This window comes from Azolla caroliniana, unplaced genomic scaffold (assembly GCF_043228905.1).
Source record: "Azolla caroliniana isolate FFs.n. ecotype wild unplaced genomic scaffold, voAzoCaro1.0.p SCAF_3, whole genome shotgun sequence".
Lineage (NCBI taxonomy): Eukaryota > Viridiplantae > Streptophyta > Polypodiopsida > Salviniales > Salviniaceae > Azolla > Azolla caroliniana.
Genome location: NW_028230438.1, coordinates 25944239 through 25966848, shown reverse-complemented (window position 1 = coordinate 25966848; position 22610 = coordinate 25944239). Strand labels below are relative to the sequence as shown.

General features: G+C 48.5%; 1 protein-coding gene across 1 annotated transcript; it reads right to left on the bottom strand.

Annotated features, from left to right (window-relative positions):
• Positions 1-12087: 12087 nt before the first annotated feature.
• On the bottom strand, positions 12088-14152 carry LOC147866899 (polyphenol oxidase, chloroplastic-like). Its single transcript, XM_087317425.1, has one exon. It carries the CDS (start codon positions 14039-14041, stop codon positions 12434-12436), a length of 1608 nt encoding a protein of 535 aa, XP_087173551.1. The 5' UTR covers positions 14042-14152; the 3' UTR covers positions 12088-12433.
• Between the last annotated feature and the right edge of the window lie 8458 nt (positions 14153-22610).

The window sequence follows — 22610 nt, the reverse complement described above, 5'->3', positions numbered from 1 at the left end:
GTTCCATCATGCAACTTGTAAACAAGCTACATTTTACCTTCTTCACATTAGTTAGCAAACGAAGTACACCAAAGTTCAACCATATTAAGCAAAACTCACATTTCTCCACACAAAACTAAACATAATCCCCACCCCGTCATTTTCAACAAAAGTATCCCATCGACTCTTTTTACATGCTAACTTGTACTGCAACTATACATATTTACATCTCTTGTCCAGTAATGGAAGCCATTGGCGGAAACGGCCATCTCGGTGCTTGGTAGTTCCATTTAGGCCCTAACGATGATTTTACCATCATAGGAGAACCACCCCATTTCGGCAGAAACTTTGACCGAGCCCTTTCTGCTTCATCTGAGTGTCCTTCAATCGAGTCGTATCGTCCGCGTAGCCAAGATACTAGCTCAAAACCAAATGTTTAGCAGCACCTCACCGCTTGGGAGCTTTCTTTGCTGAAAAACAAACATACATCGGCTAGTTCAGATGTGCCAAACCGATAAGCATGCCACCAACATCCATATCTCCTAAAAAAAACCAGATTTTGTCCCAGGATTCACTCCAACACATTGGAACACGTTACCGCCCTGCACTATAAATCCATGACCATGTGGGTTTAATTGTTCCACCCAGCCTTCCCTTGTTAGCGTTTGTAAAGAATCAATGGTGATTCTTGTGTAGCAGAATAGGTGTGAACTGTGTGTGTGTGTGTATGAGAGAGAGAGAGAGAGAGAGAGTGAGTGAGAGAGACAAGGAGTAAGACACAGAGTATACGCAAGGTAAGTATGATAACAAAGGAGAAAGACACAACACGATACAAGGTGGGAGGAGGGTGCTTTATATAGTCACCCTCTCTCTTCATTAACTACAAGACTCATGGAGCATGGGGAATGTGAAAGCTCATAAGTTATGTGTTATAGAATATGATTCTATGACTCATACTAAATGCTAGAATACAAAGTGGTGACTTAATGGTGACTCTTGACTGTTGGAGTGTCTATTCACTCTCAATGTGAGTTCACACACTAGACCAAGTTGAGCTTGATTCTCAACACGCCCCCTCAAGCTCAAGTCGGGTCGGTTTTAGACGGTATCCGAAATCCGCTTCGACTCGCGTTCTGGAGTCCGCGTCGACTCGTGTCGACTCACATTTATGCAGAGTTGCGGAATCCGTGCTCCAGCTTGCGTTGTGCGTAGTTGCGAAGTCTGTACTTCGGCTGGCGTTTTTCTTCGCGGCTTTGCGCGGTAGATCGGCTCTTCACGGCTTTGTTGCGCAGTTGCGGAATCCACGCGTTATTGCGTAGTGTTTTCTGTACTCCCCCTCAAGCTTGGCATGTCAGGGATCGTCAATCCGAGGTCAGTCATGAATTGCCACAACTTGTTGACTCCTAAGGCTTTAGTGAAGATGTTAGCAGTTTGAAGATTGGTGCTAATGTGTTGTAGGTCGACATCGCTAGCTAGAACGCACTCTCAGATGAAGTGATAGTGCACTTTAATGTGCTTTGTCCGCGCATGGAACACCGGGTTTCGAGCCAAATAGATACTGCTCATGTTGTTGCAGTAAAGGGAAGTCGGATCCTTGATGGGTACGCCCAGATCCTTGAGTATCCTTTTGAGCCATACGGCTTCACATGCGGCCACTGTCGCGCCCCTATATTCCGCTTCTGTGCTCGAAAGAGCAACGATTGGTTGCTTTTTGCTGCTCCAAGATATTGCTCCGCTGTCGAGGGAAAAAACAAATCTGGATGTTGATCTTCTATCGGCTTTGTAGCCGGCCCAATCGGCGTCTGTGTACCCCTCGAGTCGTATTGGCATCGCGGTCTTGTTGAGGATGCCGCAATCCATTGTGCCACTCACGTATCGTAGAACTCGCTTAGCGCAATCCAAGTGAGTATCACGCGGTGTTTGCATGAATTGGCTAAGGAGACCGACCGGATAACTGAGGTCGGGTCGAGTGATCGTGACGTAGATGAGACTCCCGATGAGTTGCCGATACTGAGTCGGCTCACACGCTTTGGTGCCAAAGTTCGCATCTAGTTTGAGATTGCGATCGAGCGGGGTTGCCGCGGATTTGCACTCAGCCATTCTGAACTTGTATAACAAGTTGAAGATGTAGTGCCGTTCAGAGATCATGATTCCGGTGGGAGTCCAAATTACCTTGATGTCGAGGAAGTAGTGGAGCTCCTTCATGTTCGTCATCTCAAACTTGTCGTAAAGGAGAGATTTGACTTTATTGATTTCGACGAGATGCTCGCCTCCAATGATTAGGTCCTCTTCTAATTCGCCTTGTAGAAAGGCGTTCTTGACGTCCATTTGATGGAGGTGCCATCCTTTCGCCGTGGTAAGCGCAATTACAGTCCGTACCGTTGTCATCTTTGCCACCAGTCAACTCCTCGTAGTCAACTCCGTGTGTTTGGGCGTAGCCTTTTGCTACGAGTTGCGCTTTGTAGCGGTTGACGGAACCGTTGGCGTTGTACTTCACTTTGTAAATCCATCTGCATCCGATCGCCTTTTTGTGTGGTGAGGTGGGAACGAGATCCCACGTCTCGTTCTTGCGTAGTGCCTGCATCTCCTCGTTCATGGCTTCGATCCATCGCGGATCCTTGGCTGCTTCGGAAAATGTTTCTGGCTTGCGTACTGTTGCTACCTTCATCATAAAGGCGTAATGGTACTCCATATAATCGTTGTAGCCGAATCGGCTTACGGGGGTCCTTTCACGGGTGGATCGGCAGAGCTTTTCATTTGCAGAGATGAGGGCTTTCTTAGCTCCGATTGGTACATCGAAGCCGCCGAACTCACTGTCAAGTGAGTGAGTCGACTTATTGTCGTCGAAGCGATCGTCTTTGCATTCCGACATTTTTGCCTTGCCTTTGTCCATCTCGAAGGCTCTTGTGGTCTGTTAGGGACGAGGTCGTCTATGCGGAAGATCAAGGAGCATTCGAGTCTTGTTGAATACCTGCGTATGGCTGTTTCTATGTCGTTGCACAGAGAGAGAGAGAGAGAGAGACACGAAAGACTCTTTATTTCATAAAGCAAATAATACAACAACTAACCTTCCAAAAAGGTTACAAGGTCACTATATATAGTGACCGACTTAGGGCAACTACCCTTTATGCTAATTACATAAATGGCCAAAACGGGATAGTGTGAATACGTCCATTATACACATGTATTCGACACTCCCCCGTAATGGGCGTATACATGGGTTATCTAGGATTACAGGTATAGACTTAGGTTCTCGGACATATCAGCTTTGTTCGAGTCGGCAGGGTCCGAAGGCAGAAGACCGAACTGGTCGGGTCGGAACAGTTGAGGCCGATCATTAAGGAACTGATGTCGGTTGTCGGGAACCATCCTGCTCTGTGTCCGGCTCTAACCGGACTGGTTTGTCGTTACGCCCATCTGATGCCGAAGAGACCGAAAACGGTCTGCCGAAAGACACTTGGTCATTCCATCTGCGACATTGTCGGTTGTGGATATCTTCTCTAGACCGATTTTCCCTGAAATGACACAGTCCCGAACGAAGTGATATCGAACGTCGATATGTTTGGAGGCGTTGTGGTGAACCGGATTTTTCGACAAGGCAACAGCACCTTGACTGTCGCTGTAGACAACTGGAGCCGAGTCATGGTCGACTTGTCGAAACGTGTGCGCCAGCCGACCGAGCCACAAAGCTTCTTTTGCTGCGTCGGACGCAGCTACATATTCTGCTTCGGTCGTTGAGGTCGTTGTGCACTCCTGAAGTTTCGACTTCCACGAGATTGCTCCATTGCCGAATTTGAAGCAGTATCCGGTTGTTGATTTCCGACTGTCTATACAGCCGGCGAAATCCGAGTCGGTGTAACCGACTACGCCTGAGGTTCGGTTCGGACCGAAAAGAATGCCGTGGTCTTTTGTGCCAGCCAGATATCTGAACACATGCTTGACTGCGTTCCAATGCGATCGGCCAGGATTGTGCATAAATCTGCTAACGACTCCTACGGCATGAGAGATGTCAGGCCGTGTCGCGACCATCAGGTACATAAGGGAGCCGACTGCCGGTGCATACGGTACCGACTTCATATCTTCCCCCTCCGGACCGGATGTCGGGCAGTCTCGCTGAGAGAGCCGAAGATTCATGGGGAGCGGGGTTGAAGCAGATTTGGCTGATTGCATGTTGAAGCGTTCCAAGACACGTCCGATATAGTCGGTCTGAGACAAAAAAAGATGTCGTTTATCGCGATGCCGACTAATCTTCATGCCAAGGATGTGTCGTGCCGGACCGAGGTCCTTCATGGCAAACTTCAACCGCAGTTGCCGAATGAGATCGGCAAGTTCGCCCGCGTGGCGTCCAGAAATTAGCATGTCGTCCACGTAAATGATGAGGAAGATGGGTGATCCATCTTGAGCTGTGTTGGTGAAAAGACAATGGTCCTCATCGCTTTTTGAGAAGCCGATCGATTGGATGAAGTCGTCGAACTTCTTGTACCATTGTCGCGGTGCCTGTTTGAGGCCGTATAGACTCTTCCTGAGTCGGCAGACTAGATGTTCTTGGCCAGTTGCCACGAAGCCTGTTGGCTGCTCCATATAAATTTCCTCCTCGAGATCACCATGGAGGAAGGCTGTTTTGACATCTAGCTGAATCAGCTCCAAGTTGTCGGCTGCCACTACGCCGAGTAGAAAACGGAGGGTTGTCATTTTCACCACTGGTGAAAAAATCTCGTCGAAGTCGACGCCATATTCTTGTCGGAAGCCCTTCGCAACTAATCTGGCCTTGTACTTTGGGGTGGTCGAATCAGACGTCTCTTTTAGTCGATAAACCCACTTGCAAGGAAGAGCACGTCGGTTCCTAGGTAATTCGACCAGATCCCAAGTCTTGTTTGCCCGAATGGAGTGCATTTTCGACTCCATCGCCAGATGCCAGGTGGCGGAATCGACAGATGTCGATGCTTCTTCGTAAGACGTCGGTTCGCCAGCGTCGGTGAAGAAAATTCCAGGAGAATACCTCTCCGGAGGTTGCGACAGTCTCTCGGATCGTCGAGGTATGATTGGACTGGTCGCATCGGGTATCGAGGTCGGATGGTCCGAAAGCTGATTGTTCTGCTGTGCCGAGTCGGAGTTGTCCGAGTCGGTAGTGTAAGGTTCAGCTACCCGTGAAGCGGACCGTGTGTTGAGAGCGGGGCCTTCTTGAAGGGTCGGCACATCGGAAAATGTTACCCTTCGGACTTCGATCGGTTTTTCGACTGATGGATTCATAGCCGACTCGTTGAACACAACGTCCGAACTTCGAACGATTTGCCTGCGTTCGGGGTCCCAGAGTCGGTATCCCATTTCGTCGTCGGATCCATATCCAAGGAAAATGCATTTCCTGGACCGAGGTGCAAGTTTTCGGCGATCATCTTTCGGAATAAGGGCGTACGCCTCGCATCCGAAGATCCTCAGCTTGTCGTAATTCGGCTTACTGCCGATCCATAGTTCCTGAGGAATTTGAAGTCCTAGAGGTCTACTTGGCGACATATTGATTATGTGTACTGCCGTGAGTAGAGCCTCTGCCCAGAAGCCATCCGACAGTCCGGAGTGTTGGAGCATGGAAACTGTCCGTTCTTGGATTGTCCGATTCATTCGTTCTGCAATCCCGTTTTGCTCCGGACTGTGTGGTGCCGTAAGTTCACGTCGGATGCCGCGTTGTCGGCAGAATTTGACGAATTCTTCGGATTTAAACTCTCCCCCGTTGTCGGTTCGAAAGCATTTCAGCTTTCGGTCGGTTTGATTTTCCACCATAGCGAGCCAATCGGTGAAGGTCGAGAAGACACGATCTTTGGTGCGAATTGGATAAGCCCACACCTTTCGAGTCGAATCGTCAATAAAACTGACGAAGTAAGAGGCACCGCCAAGAGACTGATGCGGCATTGGGCCACAGACGTCCGAGTGGACCAAATCGAGAGGTCTCGTTTCCCTTGGTGCTGATGTCGGGTGTGATGCGGCTACTTGTTTGCCATACTGGCAATGCTCGCAGAATTGATGGTCGGAGAAGGAGAGTTTGGGGATGTATCCGGCTCTAGATAGGTGCGTGATGCCGGCCTTGCTGAGGTGTCCCAATCTTCGGTGCCATAGTGATGACACAGGAATATCCACCAAAAACAGGTTACCCTCTCTGAGCGTAACATGTAACGGATACAGGGAGTGTATCTTGGGTCCTCTAGCAAGCAGGAGGTTCCCCCTGTGGAGTGTCCACCCTCCCGAAGAAAAACCGGCACGAATGCCGTCTTCATCTAGTTGTCCGACTGAGATCAATGGCCTTGAGAGCTCGGGTACATGTCGGACATTGTGGAGTACAAGTGTAGAGCCACCTGCAAGGTTGAGCTCTACTGTGCCGATTCCAATGATGTCACAGTGTTGCGAGTTGCCGACCCGAACTGAGTCGGAGTGACGGATCGTATATTGCCGAAATTGGGATCGATGAGGAGTCACGTGAAATGACGCGCCCGAATCTAAGAGCCATGTGCTCGATTCTTCAGTCGTGAGCAGAACTTCTGATCCGACTGGATTTTCGATTGATAGTATATTCGGGTCGTCTGGTAGCACATCAGCTGAGAAGCTGACGTAATTGATCTCCTCATGCCGGCCACTCTTCTTGTTGTTCTTGTTCTTGAGTGCGCGGCAGTCGGCTTTGATGTGTCCGGGTTTTTTGCAATAGTTGCAGATTCGGTTATCCCGTGACTGGCTCCGTCTTCGCTGATTGTTCGGCGGCCGTGAGGAATCTCTTCCTCGTATGTTCGATCGGTCTGTCGAACCTTGTACTACATAAGCGTCGTCTGTTGAGTCTTTGGCGAAAGACTTTCTCCGAGCTGCTTCGGTCAGGATTGCGCTCGTGACTTTGGAGTATTTAACAGCCGTGGTTGACGCGTTGCACACGGTTGTGACGAAAGTTTCCCATGATGAGGGAAGGCTGCTCATGAGTATCATTGCTCTGAGTTCATCCTCGATTGCCGTCCCCTGTGACGAGATTTGGGAGCTTATGCTTTCGTACTCATTGAGGTGTGCTTGAACCGAATCGGATTCTTTCATCCGCAAGTTGTAGAGGCGCCGGATCAGAAACATCTTCGTTGCGGCGACCTTCTTTTCGTAAGTGTCCGACAGTGTTTTCCACAGTTCGAATGCTGTCGTACACGATTGCACCGTAAAGTATACCGATTCCGATAGGTGCATCCGAATCGTGGCGCAGACGATTCTGTCCAGCTTCTGCCACTCAATTGGTTTGTATCCTTCTGGAGGTTCTTCATTTTCGATGGGATCGATTTGCCCCTTGACTATGAGATAGTCCTGCATTTGCTCCTTCCAGAAGTTGAAGTTCGATCCATCGAACTTTCGTAGACTCATTTCTGACGAGCAGGATGTTGATGCCATCAAATTTGGTTTCGGTTGACGAAGCTCGGTTCGGAGTTGATTACGAGCCTTGTTGGAGTGCAGCCGGTTGGCTCACCCGATATTGCTCTAGTCGAATTTGAACCCGAGTCGGTTCGGCTTCGGAACTTGCTCGAATTGACTCCGGTAGCTTGAGGGACAGAACCGACTGGTCTTCCCGAATGTTGCCGAGTCGGAGTGAGCCCGGTTCGCTTCGGATATATATATGCCGAATACCGATTATTGAAACCGATTATCTGGACCGATTCTGCTTCGGTTGACTGCAGCAACGAGAGAGACGGATCCAACTGATCCTCCCGAATGTCGATCAGCCAGATGAAGCACGAATTTGGGTTGTTGTCAATGTTGCACAAGGGGATTTCACCTCGAGCGGTTACGATCACAAGGAACAGAGTACAACCTGCTGGCTTACTCCAAGCGAAGATGATCTAACGCGATGAGATGCAAACCTCGTTTTTCTTCTTCTTCTCTCTTCGAATGACGCAGGAAACCGAATGCTGAGACGACGGCCGACAGCGGATTGAAGGACCGACTACTGTGCAGGCTCTGATACCAGATGTTAGGGACGAGGTCGTCTATGCGGAAGATCAAGGAGCATTCGAGTCTTGTTGAATACCTGCGTATGGCTGTTTCTATGTCGTTGCACAGAGAGAGAGAGAGAGAGAGACACGAAAGACTCTTTATTTCATAAAGCAAATAATACAACAACTAACCTTCCAAAAAGGTTACAAGGTCACTATATATAGTGACCGACTTAGGGCAACTACCCTTTATGCTAATTACATAAATGGCCAAAACGGGATAGTGTGAATACGTCCATTATACACATGTATTCGACATGGTCCGCTCAGTCGGGACTTTCTTCGAACATGCGTGTAAGGCGATCTTCATTCTCTATCTCTTGTTCGGCGGATTCCGGGTCGAGTGGAGTCGGAGTCGGAGTTGTCTTTGGTGCGTACCGGGTTGCGGACTCGTCGAAAACGACGTCTCGACTTACGCGAGCTTTTCGAGTTAAGGGGTTGTAGCACTTGTACCCCTTTTGCTCCAATGAGTATCCTACGAGGATACATTTCTCCGACTTCGGATCAAGCTTTTGACGCTTCTCGTCGGTGATGTGCACGTACGCTATCGCGCCGAATATCCGGATGTGCAATAAGTTCGGCTTCTTTCTGAAGTATTTTTCGTGCGGAGTGACCTCGTGCACGCCGGATGTTGTGCACCGATTCATTAGGTAGACGATCGTATTTGCAGCTTCGGCCCAATATGACTTGGGAATATGCTTCTCGTTCATCATTGCCCGTGCTACTTCGAGGATGTGCCGATTTTTGCGCTCGGCTACACCGTTTTGTTGCGGAGTGTGTCGGCAAGTGAATTCTCTTTCCTTTTGGAGATACGCCGTGAAATCGTCCGAGAAGTACTCCTTGCCGCCATCCAATCGAAGACAACGTACATGTCGGCTCGTGGCTTTCTCGACTTCATTCTTGAATGTTTGGAACTGTCTGAACACTTCGCTCTTTTGCCGCATCGGGTAGATCCAAGTGTGCCTAGAGAAGTCGTCGATGAAGAGCACGTAATATCGGCATCCGCCGAATGTAGCCGTCTGCGCCGGTCCCGATACGTCGGAATGGACTACGTCGAGTAGACCTTTGCTCACATTCCGCTCTTTCGGGATTGGGTGTTGGTGTTGCTTGCCGAATTGGCACGTTTCGCATACACCTTCAATCTCCTTCTCTTTGAATGTCGGAAGTCCGATGAAGACTCCTTTCGATTTCATTGCTTTAAGTTTGTTGAGATTGATGTGGCCGATTCGCTTGTGCCATAGCTCTATGTCGGAGTTTGCTTTCATGCCCTTTGCGAACATGGCTGATTTCATCTTGTGTGAGTCGAGAATGAACATTCGGCCCTCTTTTTCGATGAAGCAACCGCCTTGATTAAATCGAACTTGCATCCCTTGCTCTACAATTTGGCAGACGGAGACCAAATTCTTCGTAATGGTCAGTACATGTAAGATATTTTTAATGTAATTTTGCTTACCTTCTTTTCCGAACGGAACATTGCCGATGTGCCGAATCGGGTGCGTTGTCGCGTTGTTACGTGCGTGCGTGGAGAACGAGGCAGAACCACGGGGGCCTTGGACCGAGAAATAACCGAATGAGAAGAGGGTTGAAGCGGATTTCAGATACCGTCTGAAACCGACCCGACTTGAGCTTGAGGGGGCGTGTTGAGAATCAAGCTCAACTTGGTCTAGTGTGTGAACTCACCTTGAGAGTGAATAGACACTCAAACGGTCAAGAGTCACCATTAAGTCACCACTTTGTATTCTAGCATTTAGTATGAGTCATAGAATCATATTCTATGACATATAACTTATGAGCTTTCACATTCCTCATGCTCCATGAGTCTTATAGTTAATGAAGAGAGAGGGTGACTACATAAAGCACCCTCCTCCTACCTTGTATAATGTTGAGTCTTTTATCCTTTGTCAATATACTTTTACCTTGCGTATTCTCTGTGTTTCACTCACTCTCTCTCTCTCTCTCTCTCTCTCTCTCTCTCTCTCTCTCTCTTACACACAAACATAACTCACATCTCTTCCGCTTCACAAGAATCCATCTCTTGATTCTTTACACTACCCTTGCCCTCTCATACGTCCCTCCTGTTTTCAAATATCTCCATACAATCTTTTCATACACACCAATATACTTCACCCTCCCTAACTCCCACATCACACACTTCTCTTCTACCCTTCCTCTCTCTTTCTCTCTCACACTCACCTACTTGTCTTCAAATAAGCCCATAAAATCTTTTATCCCACACCAAATATATCAACCCCCATATCTCCCACATCATCAAATTTGAACACACACACACACACTCTCTCTCTCTCTCTCTCTCTCTTCCCTTATCTTCCCTATATAAACCCCTCAAATTCTACATGGTCATGTGCACTGATGAGCTCTTTAGGATCGAAACTAGTTTGCCACATCGACCATTCCTTTGTATTACCTTTTAAGTTTGTTAATATGAATTAGTTTTTAATGTGTGTGTGTGTGTCTCTCTCTAAACTTTGTAGATATATATCTTTCTCATCTTTCTTTCTCTCTCTCTCTCTCTCTCTCTCTGACTCACATTTCTTTTCTTTTACTCTCATTCTCTGACCTCACGGTCTAAAACTCACAAGTATGATTGTGTATAGCAATAATTCTTCTTCCTTCAACGTTATATCTTATTGCAAACTGCTACCTGTTCGTACTTTCTACCAATAACTAAGTTTGTTTGTTTAGGTACTAGGCCCTATATCTCCAAAATATGGAAACTCTACAAATGCAGCATACGATAAACATTAAAGCATTAAAGCATCTACACTCCATATCAATCGTTGCTTTCTTTGCCTAACCGAGTAAGGAGTTCCATTCAAGAAGTTCACATTTTGTTGACTTATCTCACTTGCTAGAAAATGACTCTAGAGAAACAAATTATGTACATGCCATGAAAGTCAAGCCAGAAACCCAAGGCTTGGGATTGTTAGTTTAATTACTTTCGAACTAAGGTAATTAACTATCGCTAGGGTAAGCTAATTATAATATATATATATATATATATATATAGCGTCCATAGAGAGGCCAATATTGACCCATGGCCTACTTTGGCAAGACTTGAACTTATCTCCTTTCTTTCTTTGGGAAGAAGGGCTTAGAGAGAGACAGATGTCTTTTGGGGGGAAGTGGGGATTGGTGTCCCTAATATAATATGTATTGTGTATGTGTAGAATAGTTTGATTTCTTTTTTGACACCAAAACATCTATTGAGAGGCCATAAAAGGTCAGCGAGAAAATTACGTGTAGCGATCAATTGGATTATGTGCTGTCAAACAATCCATAAAAGGTTAGCCACAAAAATGTGTGTAGTGATCAATTGGATTATATGGTGTCGAAAATATGAAGATAGGTATTTGTTGTGGGGAACAAAAGCCAATAGAACAAACAAACATTCTATTGTCTTGCTTTTTATAATCCTTCATAGAGATATGCATAAAGGGCCTTCCAATTTTCACCCTTTGAACTTTCTTTTATAACAACTAATAAAAAATAATAGTGTCATTTATCTCTTTACATTTCAAACTCACTAGACAATCATGGATTTAAACATCTCAACTTTATCGCTTTCCTTTAAACGTGGGTGACAAGCTAATACGATATATTCTTGAGCTTGACTAAAATTAAAAGGACCCGGTGGTTTTGGAATGTAGTGAGTTACCTCTCGTACAACATAACAAAACTAATATTGATCCATCTCTCCACAGATGTCATAGCAAAACTAATATTGTTCCACCTCCATATTGACATATCATGAGTCATGACCCCTCATAAAATAGGAAAGTAAGGAGGTCATGACTCATGATTCTTTACTTAGTACTATTTCTCTATGGATTTGGGAAAGTCAATAGGCACGGTGATATACTCTTGCCACATATGTCTATTTGTTTACCCACAATATTGTTATTGATGTGAGTCCAAGTGCAATGTAGGCATCATACGGTCTATTATCTACCGTGCACACTTGGGCTTGTGTCCAATTGAGAGTTCTTGGGAGGAGAAGAACTAGGAGTAAAACCATGGGTTGATCAATAGACCATCGGATAAACGAGCTATATATGCAAAGAGATCATTTTTGGACATCAGGCATCAATGCTCAAAAGAATAAGAGTTGCTCAAATTACATAGAAGATACATTATCCTTCTAGTTTGATGAGATCTCGGTCCTTGGATGCATGGGTGAGCAAGAGAAGTCTCAGTAAAATAGAGTTTTCGATGAGAGGGATTCATACAAGAGTGGTGTTTCCAATATGATACTTCACATTTACATGTCGGTTGGTTGGTTGTGGGTTGATAAGGGTCAGAAACAAGATTGGTGGGTGGGTGGGTGGAGGCATAGGATCCAAAGGTATGGGTAAAATCTCCGGAGGTTAAAAAGAATCTTTCTTAGAAATGTTGGGGCCAAAGAACACTACATTACAAGAACACAGGAACTGGGATCATTTCATTTGGGCGACATTGTTAATGTTGGTGGTCGGGGGGTATTGCATAACAAGAGTGTCTACAGACACGGTAGAGCCGCCCGACAGGCACATGGGCACGAGAGTGATGACCACGCTACTTTGGGCAGTCAAGTTTAGGTCCCGTATGCGTCCAGCCAAGGGCAAGGTCCTGTTGACGCTGGTCATGCCTTCGGTGAATTGCGGGACGACCCTGAAGGGCCCCACGAATTCGTAGCTCCCGGACGTTGTGCTCGCGTTGGCACCGGGCAAGTTCACAAACACATTGAGCGTGGGGGCGCTCCCTTCCACGAACCGGAACCCGCCCAGAATCAGGTTCTCTTCTCCCGTGGCCGTGGCCAAGGCCGGGTCACGCTTCACCTGGACGGAGCAGGGCGCCCATATCTCCTCGCCCATCCTGCACACCTCCGCCGCTTGGCCTATGTCCGCCACGCCATCGCTGAGCCGCACGGGTGACGCGTCCAGCCACGGAATGGACACCTCCTCGTACACGTAGCCTAAGGCCTCCGTGCTGAAGCTGTCCCTCACCTTCACCCTCACCATCTCCGCCTCCTCGTTGTAGAAGGCGAACTCGGAGTCCAGGAAGTCTTGCTCCTCCGTCATGTCCGAGTTCCCAAAGCTCTTCCACACCTCCCACAGCCGGTCCAGCTGCGCGTGGTGGGCGTAGAAGATGGGATCGCGCGCCGCCGCGTAGAGGGAGCCCATGTCTTTGCCGCCCACCTCCGTGCTGGTGCCGGACCAGACGTGGATGGTGTTGTGAGGGTACTGCTCGACGGAGCCATAGCCGGGCATGGGGAGGTCCCCACGCCGGTACGCCGCCCCGAAGAAGGCGGCCTGCGTGGTGGGGTCGCGTATCATGGCGTTGTACATGAAGGCCGAGTTCTCGCGGGCCTGGATCTCCGGGGATCGGGCCTCGCAGTTTGTGTTGAAGTCGATGGCCGCCAGGGTCGGCGGCAGATGATCCGGGTCCCGCCTGGAGTCGTTGAGCACGTGCGAGTAGTTGACATAGAACCACGGCATGGCCGCTGCCTCCGGGTTGTCGTAGTTCCAGAAGGGTAGGGCGAAGTCTGGGTCGCCCAGCAGGGAGGCCAGGATGCGCTCGTGGAAGTAGAGGTACCAGCGATGGAAGGGGAAGAAGAGCCAGGAGCCATGGACCTGGAACGGCTGATCTGAGAGCTGCTGGTTGTACACGGTGTTACAGTAGGCACAATGTATGTTGGCCTGCTGTCTGAAAGAGCGTGGGTCGTCGTCCGGCAGGGCCTTCATGAGGCTGTAGCCCAGGGCCAGCTTCTCGGCGTAGGCCTCGTCCGCCAGGTGTGCAGGCCGCCGGACTTTGAGCTTCGTGGTGGTGGAAGAAGAAGAAGAAGAGGAGTTGGGGCGGAACAAGGGAAGGTCTGCTGAGCTTGGGAGAGGAGCACAACAATCGAATGGGTTCTCGGCAGACGGCAGATTCAGGGGCAAATGGCAGCTGCTCACATTAGGTGCTAGGTATTGCCCATGGCTTGACAACAGGCACAGGCAGAAACAGACGCAGGCGGAGAAAAAGCAGGTGGGAATGGAAATGGACATGGAAATCGAGGACTTCATTGGAAGAAGGAAATTGTATGTGCGGTTTTGCCTTGCTTGCCTTTCTCTTCTGAACAATTGACTCTCTATTTTTGCTCTTCAAGAAGAGAGTGAGTTGTTGTATGATGCGGGGGGAGATACCATAGCCCGGTGTTGTATGTCTGTCTGTATGTATAGAAGGGGGAGGCCACATACAGAGAGAGAGAGAGAGAGAGAGAGAGAGAGAGTCTCGTGAGTCTCTCCATTCGACCATGTGCGGTTAAATAGAATAATACTCACACATGTGTATGTAATCCATACCTACATCATTCATTACTTCTATGTATGTATATATAAATGTTTATATGTACATACATGTACACATACACATACATACTATTATATGTATATGTATATGTATGTATATACATAGACATAAAATAAAGGCTATGTCTCTTTTAAAACGTGGCTGCTTTCCGATCAAAACATACACACAAAAAATTTCCCACCACTAAAGTCATTTTATGATAGAACAAGCTTTTTTATTTACTAGAAGTCTTTAGTTTAAGTTCTTTTTCTTTTGTTTTTATTTTTACTTTCGATTAATGGGTAAATACCTCATTTTTGTTATAAGCCAATTATCTCATGGGCCAAATTTTGTTCTTAGAAGACATTAATATCTAGCAATTGGAGAGGATTGAAATCATGGTGGTATTTGCACTTTCATTCAGGAACATCTAGCCCAAGGCTTAATACACCAGGAATCACTTATACATGGTAGGGCACATTTTTGCATGTTGGCCATCCAAGGGCAACGATGGAACTTCAAGAATGGTTATGCTCCAAATAGCATAACAGAAAGGGCAACATTCTGGGACAACATCCGCTTACAAGCAGCGGGTGCGGAAGAGTGGTGCATTGGAGGGGATTTTAACATGATCGAATCCATTCACAATAGCTCCAACAACCCCATAGTCCTACAAGGAAGGGAATGTAAACAATGGGAGAAGTTATGTGTCCACCTTAACCTGCGAGACATCAGGCATTCTGACAACTTCCAACGAAAAAGGGATTCTCTCCTTGTCAAGACACAGAGAGAGAGAGAGAGAGAGAGAGAGAGAGAAGATAGAGAGATAATTGAAAAGGAATTATTATATTGAAGAGTAAATGGATTACAAAGAGTAGGCAACTGAGTACTACAAAATGGCGTTGAACCAATTTAGGTTTGGGATGAGTGGTAGATCCCAATTTATAAGTAATAGATAACACTCTAAAATATTCTAAGTCATCCTAGAATGTAGAGTAATCTAGAAGATCTCTAGAGTATTCTAGAAGGTTCTAGTGTATAGAACACTCTAGAATATTCTAGGTCATTCTAGAATGTAGAGTAATATAGAATATTTCTATATTATTAGATTTCATATCCTAAAAATTATACATACAAGAATATTAATACAATGGTTAAGGATTTGACATGTGTAGAACAAGGTTGTGGGTTCAAATCTTTTCGAGGCATAATGTGAGTGTCATGATCCCCCTTCTTCAACGGTACGTCTCACGGGTCGTAGGGTTTGTATTAGGACCTGGTTTACGAGGATATTGGTGATGAAATGAAGTGACGAGTTCCGCAGCATTGGAAAGATTTGCAGTAGGTTCCCAAGTTCAATCATTGGGGGTATAGCCTAGCCAATCGACTAAGTAATACAACTTCTTGCACACGATTTTAGAATCGAGAATGACAACAACTTCAAATTCGGGTCCGTCCAAGAACTCGACATGTGGTAGGGGTGTTGTAAGACGGCCCAGAATTGAACTTGTAGTATAAGGTTCCAAAAGGGATACATGAAACACCGGATGAAGATGCATGTGTGGAGGGAGGCCAAGACGAAATGCAACATCACTTATCTTACCAGTGGTCATGTAAGGGCCAAAACGTTGGTAATCCAATTTACTGCAAGGTCGAGTGGTCTTGATGTTGTGTTGGAGAACCCATACATGATCCCCAATGTGGAACTTTTTTGAGGAGTCTAGACGATGATGATCGGCAAGTCTCTTGTGTGTAACTTGAGCTTCGTGCAAATTGTTGAGAATGGTAGTGTGAATTTCTTGGAGGCGACTAAGACGATCCTTGGCAGCAGGATTGGTAGGAAAGTCTGGATGTGCATTCACCGTCCACTGAGGATGACAACCCGTATTTGCAAAAAATGGGGAATATCCTGTAGAGGAATGGGTTGAGTTGTTGTAAGCGAATTCTGCCAAGTGTGGAAAATCAACCCAATCATCTTGTTGATAGTTGATGAAACAATGAAGATATTGCTCCAACGTCTTGTTGGTACGCTCAGTTTGGCCATTTGTTTCGGGATGATAACCCGAAGAAAGCTTAACCGAAATGTGGAGAAGTTTGAACATCTGCTTCCAAAACTTTGAGATGAATTGTGGACCACGATCACTAATAATATCATCCGGCAGACCATGATGCTTAAATACGACTTTCTCTGACCATTACCCGGTATGATAACACTCTTATTCTCCCGATCAGACGGGTGTAATAGTGGACCCACCCTATCTCGCATTGACCGCATTTATGTGGGCGAGGCTCTAGAAGCGAAGGGGGGGTGGTGTCGCATAACTCCAGGCACGACTTTCTCTGACCATTACCCGATAGCTAGTCATTTTCAATTGCACCGCAAATGGGGCCCATTCCAGACTCGCATCCCCCACACTATTTACTCATCTATAGAGGTGAAGCACCATCTCTCCAACCAATGGTCATTACCTGTCAATGACTCATCTGCATCTGACAAACTTCTAGTTAAATTAACAAGAGCTTCAACTCTCCTACATGAGATTGTCAAGACTAGAAGTAAGGATGCTTAGGAGAAGCGACAGAGGACAAAATGGGGACTAATAGCCTTACAACGACTCCAACAGAGATACCCGTCATGTATTTGGATCACAGGACTGTTGGGATTACGGTCCCTCCGGATGGGATGGTCGGATGTCCGGGAATCGGATGATGAAGACCCCGGCTACGGAGCCGGGTGATGAAGACCCCGGCTACGGAGCCGGATGATGAAGACCCCGGTTACGGAGCCGGGTGATGAAGACCCCGGCTACGGAGCCGGATGACGAATGTACCCGGAGAGAGATCCGGATGCGGGGACATATTCGTGAATATGTTTGCCAAGGGCCCTTGAGGCTATACTTGTAAATAGCTCGAAAGTCATATGTGTATAAATATGACTTAGGGCAAACAGTTTTATGTTGTTGCTCATTTTTATGCGAAGTGAGAGCAGCAGAGAGAGAGGGAGAGAGAGAGACGAAGAGGTCGTTGCCTCTGTGTATTGCCGCCGTCTGTGGCGAAGACAGTGAGCTCAAGGTTGTTGCCTTGTAGCTTCACCAGTGTACATCCCTGTTCATAGTGATAGTTGGAGTTAGGGGACTCCCGTGGTTTTTCCCATTTAGGGTTTTCCACGTAAAATATCCAGTGTACCTTTCTCTCTATTGTCCCTGTGCACTCTGTATTTCCCGTTTACTGTGAGTTGATCCTATTCCTCGGTTGTGGCCGAGCACCGTTTGGCAACAAATTGGTATTAGAGCGACGGTAACACAGAAAATGGAAGGCGGCAACAGCGGGCAGCCGGGGATGATGGTGCTGAATGCGCAGAACTACGCCGACTGGAAGATAAAGATGGAGGATCTGCTCATTGTTCGGGACCTGTATGAACCGATCGACAGGTCGGAAATACCCAAGGGGGTACTTGAGACGGAATGGAGGCTTCTGAACCGGAAAGCCGTTGCAACCATTCGGCAATACGTCGACGTGAGCGTTCTACAACATGTGGCGAACGACACCAACGCATATGAGATGTGGCGGAAGCTGTCGGGCCTCTACGAGAGGAAGAATGCGTTGAACCGGACCTCCCTGATGAGGAAGATAGTGAACCTCAAGTACCGGGACGGCGAGAGTATGGTGGAACACGTAAGCACGTTCATGGGATTCGTGAACCAGCTTGCGGCGATCAAGTTCCCGTTGGAGGATGCAATGCAAGCCATCATCCTGATGTGTACATTGCCGGAAAGCTGGGAGAACTTGGTGGTGACTCTCAGCACCTCCTGCACCGAAGATAACTTGTCCCTACAAACGGTAAAAACAAGTATTTTGAACGAAGAAGCGCGTCGGAGAGATAAAGAACCGGCTACCGACTCGAAGGCGCTGCTTGCCGAATCGGAACGGGGAAGACAACGGAACTGGAGTCCGCAAAGACGGGAGAAGTCGGGGACCCGGTCGCAGTCAAGAGGAAGGCCCACATGCTTCCACTGTGGGAAGTCGGGGCACTTCCGGAAGAATTGTCGGCATTACCGAAAAGACAACGGAGCCGACGACACCGATTCGAAGAAGTCACCGGAGCGAAACGGTGCATACCGGGGAGCCACGGACCGGAGAGGTCCGGATCGGCGAGGGCAGGACCGGAAAGGAACGACGGCACTCGCGGCAAGTGAAGAAGAGATAATGCTCATTACCGAAGAGAGGGAACTGAACCTTGCCGGTGAAGAGGTGACCTGGGTGGTCGATTCCGGAGCGTCGTTCCACCTGACCCCGGAGAAGAAATACTTCTCATCCTACACAGCCGGTGAGCACGGCTGTGTCCGGATGGGAAATGAAGGTACATGCCGGATTGCCGGCATAGGAGACGTGTGGCTGATGACATCAACCGGATGCAAGATGCTGCTGAAGGATGTTCGACACGTTCCGGAGGTTCGATTGAACCTGATTTCGGCCGGGAGGCTAGACGATGAAGGCTACACGGAACGGTGTCATGAAGTTCAACAAAGGGAGCCTGATAGTGGCTCGGGCCCGGAAGGTCAACACACTGTACCTGATGAATTCCCGGCTATGTCCGGAGGAGCTGAACGTGGCAGCTGACACTGCCGGTGAGCTATGGCACAAGAGACTGTGCCACATGAGCGAGAAGGGGATGAAGAGGCTTGCAGAAGACAACCTTATTCCAGTGAAGCATGTGCACCTGGAGAAGTGCACCGATTGCCTGGCCGGTAAGCAGAACCGAACCTCCTTCCACTCAAGGCCACCGACGAGACGTAGCGCACCATTGGAGTTGGTGCACACTGACGTGTGTCAAGTAGAAACGAAGTCACATGGCGGAGTCCAGTACTTCGTGACATTCATTGATGACCACAGCCGGAAGCTGTGGACGGCACCGTTGAAGACAAAGGACCAAGTGTTGTGCGTCTTCAAAGAACTCCACGCGAGAGTGGAAAGGGAATCCGGCAAGAAGCTGAAAGCGATACGAGCGGATAACGGAGGGGAATACCGGGGGCAGTTCGAGGAGTACTGTCGCTTGAAGGGAATCCGGCTCGAGTTTACTGTGCCGAAGACTCCGGAACTGAACGGGCTGGCCGAGAGGATGAACCGGACCATAATGGAGAGGGTCCGGAGTATGCTGGCGCATGCGAAATTACCCAAGGGGTTTTGGGCTGAGGCAATGTCGACGGCGACGTATGTGATAAATAGATCACCCTCAGTACCTTTGGACGGAGACACGCCGCAGAAAGTGTGGACCGGTAAGGAAGTGTCCTACCGGCATCTGAAGGTGTTCGGGTGTCTCGCATACGTGCATGTGGCAAAGGACCGGAGAGGAAAGTTAGATCCAAAGACCCGGCCATGCATATTCCTCGGTTACGGCGACGACGAGTTCGGCTACCGAGTATGGGACCCGGTCGACAAGAAGATATTCAGGAGTCGAGATATCATCTTCATGGAGGACAAGACACTCGCCGACTGGGAGTCGGAGAAGAAGATGAAGAGCTCCAAGTCGACCGGTGAGAATCAACTCTACGAAGAGCAGTCCCGACCGGCAAGGGACCGGTTAGCACTCGAGGATCCGGCCGAAGACGGTGAAGAAACAAAACCGGCCGAGGAAGATGAAACTGATACCGGAACCGGCCCCGATCCCGAAATGGATTCGGATGAAGAGGAAACGGAGGAGCCGGTTACCGAAGCTCCGGAACGGAGATATCCTCTAAGAGAGAGAAGGGCCCCCCGGAGATTCCCGGAACCAGAGCACGTGCTGCTAACCGACGAGGGGGAGCCGGAGAGTTTTGAAGAAGCAAAGCTTGACACCCATAGCCGCAGGTGGTTAAGTGCCATGCAGGAGGAGATGGATTCCCTGCATGAGAACCACACATATGAACTTGTGGAGTTGCCGAAAGGAAAGCGGGCACTTCGAAACAAGTGGGTGTTCAAGCTGAAACCGGGAGATGCCGGAAACCCCCCGAGATACAAAGCCAGGATCGTGGTGAAGGGGTTTCAGCAGAAGAAGGGCGTCGACTTCGACGAGATATTTGCCCCGGTAGTGAAGATGACCTCCATCCGGACGGTGCTGAGCATAGCGGCAAGCGTGGACCTCGAGGTAGAACAGATGGACGTGAAGACGGCATTCCTTCACGGTGACCTCGAAGAAGAGATCTACATGCAGCAACCGGAAGGATTCGAGAAGAAAGGGAAGGAGCACCTGGTATGCCGGTTGAAGAAGAGCCTTTACGGACTGAAGCAGGCTCCCCGACAATGGTACCGGAAGTTCGACTCTTTCATGACCGACGAAGGGTACCACAAAACGCAGTCCGATCACTGCGTGTTTGTGAAGAAGTTCGAAGGAGGAGACTTCCTAATACTCCTCCTGTACGTGGACGACATGTTGATCGTCGGACGGGACCAGGTCAAGATACGGATGCTGAAGAAAGCGCTTCACCGAACCTTCTCAATGAAGGACCTGGGTCCGGCAAGGCAAATACTAGGGATGCACATCATCCGGGACCGGAAGAAGAAGCAGTTGTGGCTGTCACAGGAGAAGTACGTGACAAAGGTGCTTCACCGGTTCAACATGTCGGAAGCAAGACCGGTCGGGTCAACCCTCCCGGCAAACTGCAAGTTGTCCAGCAAGCAAAGCCCCAAGACAAAGGCTGAGAAGGAGGACATGATGAAAGTACCATATGCCTCTGCCGTCGGAAGCTTAATGTACGCAATGGTGTGTACAAGACCGGACATAGGATATGCAGTTGGAGTGGTGAGCCGGTACATGAGCAATCCCGGCATAGAGCACTGGAACGCGGTCAAGTGGATCCTCCGATACCTGAAGGGCACGGCAAATGTGTGCCTCCGATTCGGCTCCGGTAAACCCGAACTCGACGGCTTTACCGATTCGGATATGTCGGCTGATGCAGATACCAGCCGGTCCACATCAGGGTATGTGATGACGTATGCAGGGGGAGCTGTTTCGTGGCAGTCGAGGCTGCAGAAGACGGTTGCGTTGTCAACCACGGAGGCGGAGTACATGGCGGCTGTTGAAGCCGGCAAGGAAATAATATGGATGAAGGACTTCATTAGAGAGCTCGGTATCCGGCAAGAGGAGTACCGACTCTACTGCGACAGTCAGAGTGCCATCCACCTTGCGAAGAACGCGGCCTATCACTCCTGGACGAAGCACATCCAGCGAAGATATCACTGGATCCGGGAAAGGATAGAAGACCAGGAGTTCGTGCTGACGAAGATCCACATGGAAGAGAACGGGTCAGATATGCTGACCAAAGTGCTCACACCCGACAAGCTGGAAGCGTGCCGGAAGAGGGTCGGACTGGAAAGACATCCCATGCCGAAGTGAAGGAGGAGTTTGTTGGGATTACGGTCCCTCCGGATGGGATGGTCGGATGTCCGGGAATCGGATGATGAAGACCCCGGCTACGGAGCCGGATGATGAAGACCCCGGTTACGGAGCCGGATGATGAAGACCCCGGCTACGGAGCCGGGTGATGAAGACCCCGGCTACGGAGCCGGATGACGAATGTACCCGGAGAGAGATCCGGATGCGGGGACATATTCGTGAATATGTTTGCCAAGGGCCCTTGAGGCTATACTTGTAAATAGCTCGAAAGTCATATGTGTATAAATATGACTTAGGGCAAACAGTTTTATGTTGTTGCTCATTTTTATGCGAAGTGAGAGCAGAGAGAGAGAGAGAGAGAGAGAGACGAAGAGGTCGTTGCCTCTGTGTATTGCCGCCGTCTGTGGCGAAGACAGTGAGCTCAAGGTTGTTGCCTTGTAGCTTCACCAGTGTACATCCCTGTTCATAGTGATAGTTGGAGTTAGGGGACTCCCGTGGTTTTTCCCATTTAGGGTTTTCCACGTAAAATATCCAGTGTACCTTTCTCTCTATTGTCCCTGTGCACTCTGTATTTCCCGTTTACTGTGAGTTGATCCTATTCCTCGGTTGTGGCCGAGCACCGTTTGGCAACAAGGACAAGTCGCCACGGCCAAACATGAACTTAGCATGGCAGAAAAGGAAATATATGACATGGAGTTTCATGGAAGCATGGCGCGATGGATTCGAGTAGGGGACAAAACCACGAAGGAATTCTTCCGCTCCAAAGGCCCGAGGCATACTAGAACTGTGATGCGCAACCTCAACCAAGAGGATGGAACAACCACTGAGGATGGCAACGAAATCAGGAATATTGCCACAAGTTACTATAACTGCCTACTTACCGAAGACATTATAGCTATAGGGGAAGACATAAGAGAAGATATTATCCTCCA

Coding starts and splice junctions, on each gene's coding strand:
- LOC147866899 (XM_087317425.1), bottom strand. CDS start 14,041: ATGAAGTCCTCGATTTCCATGTCCATTTCCATTCCCACCTGCTTTTTC.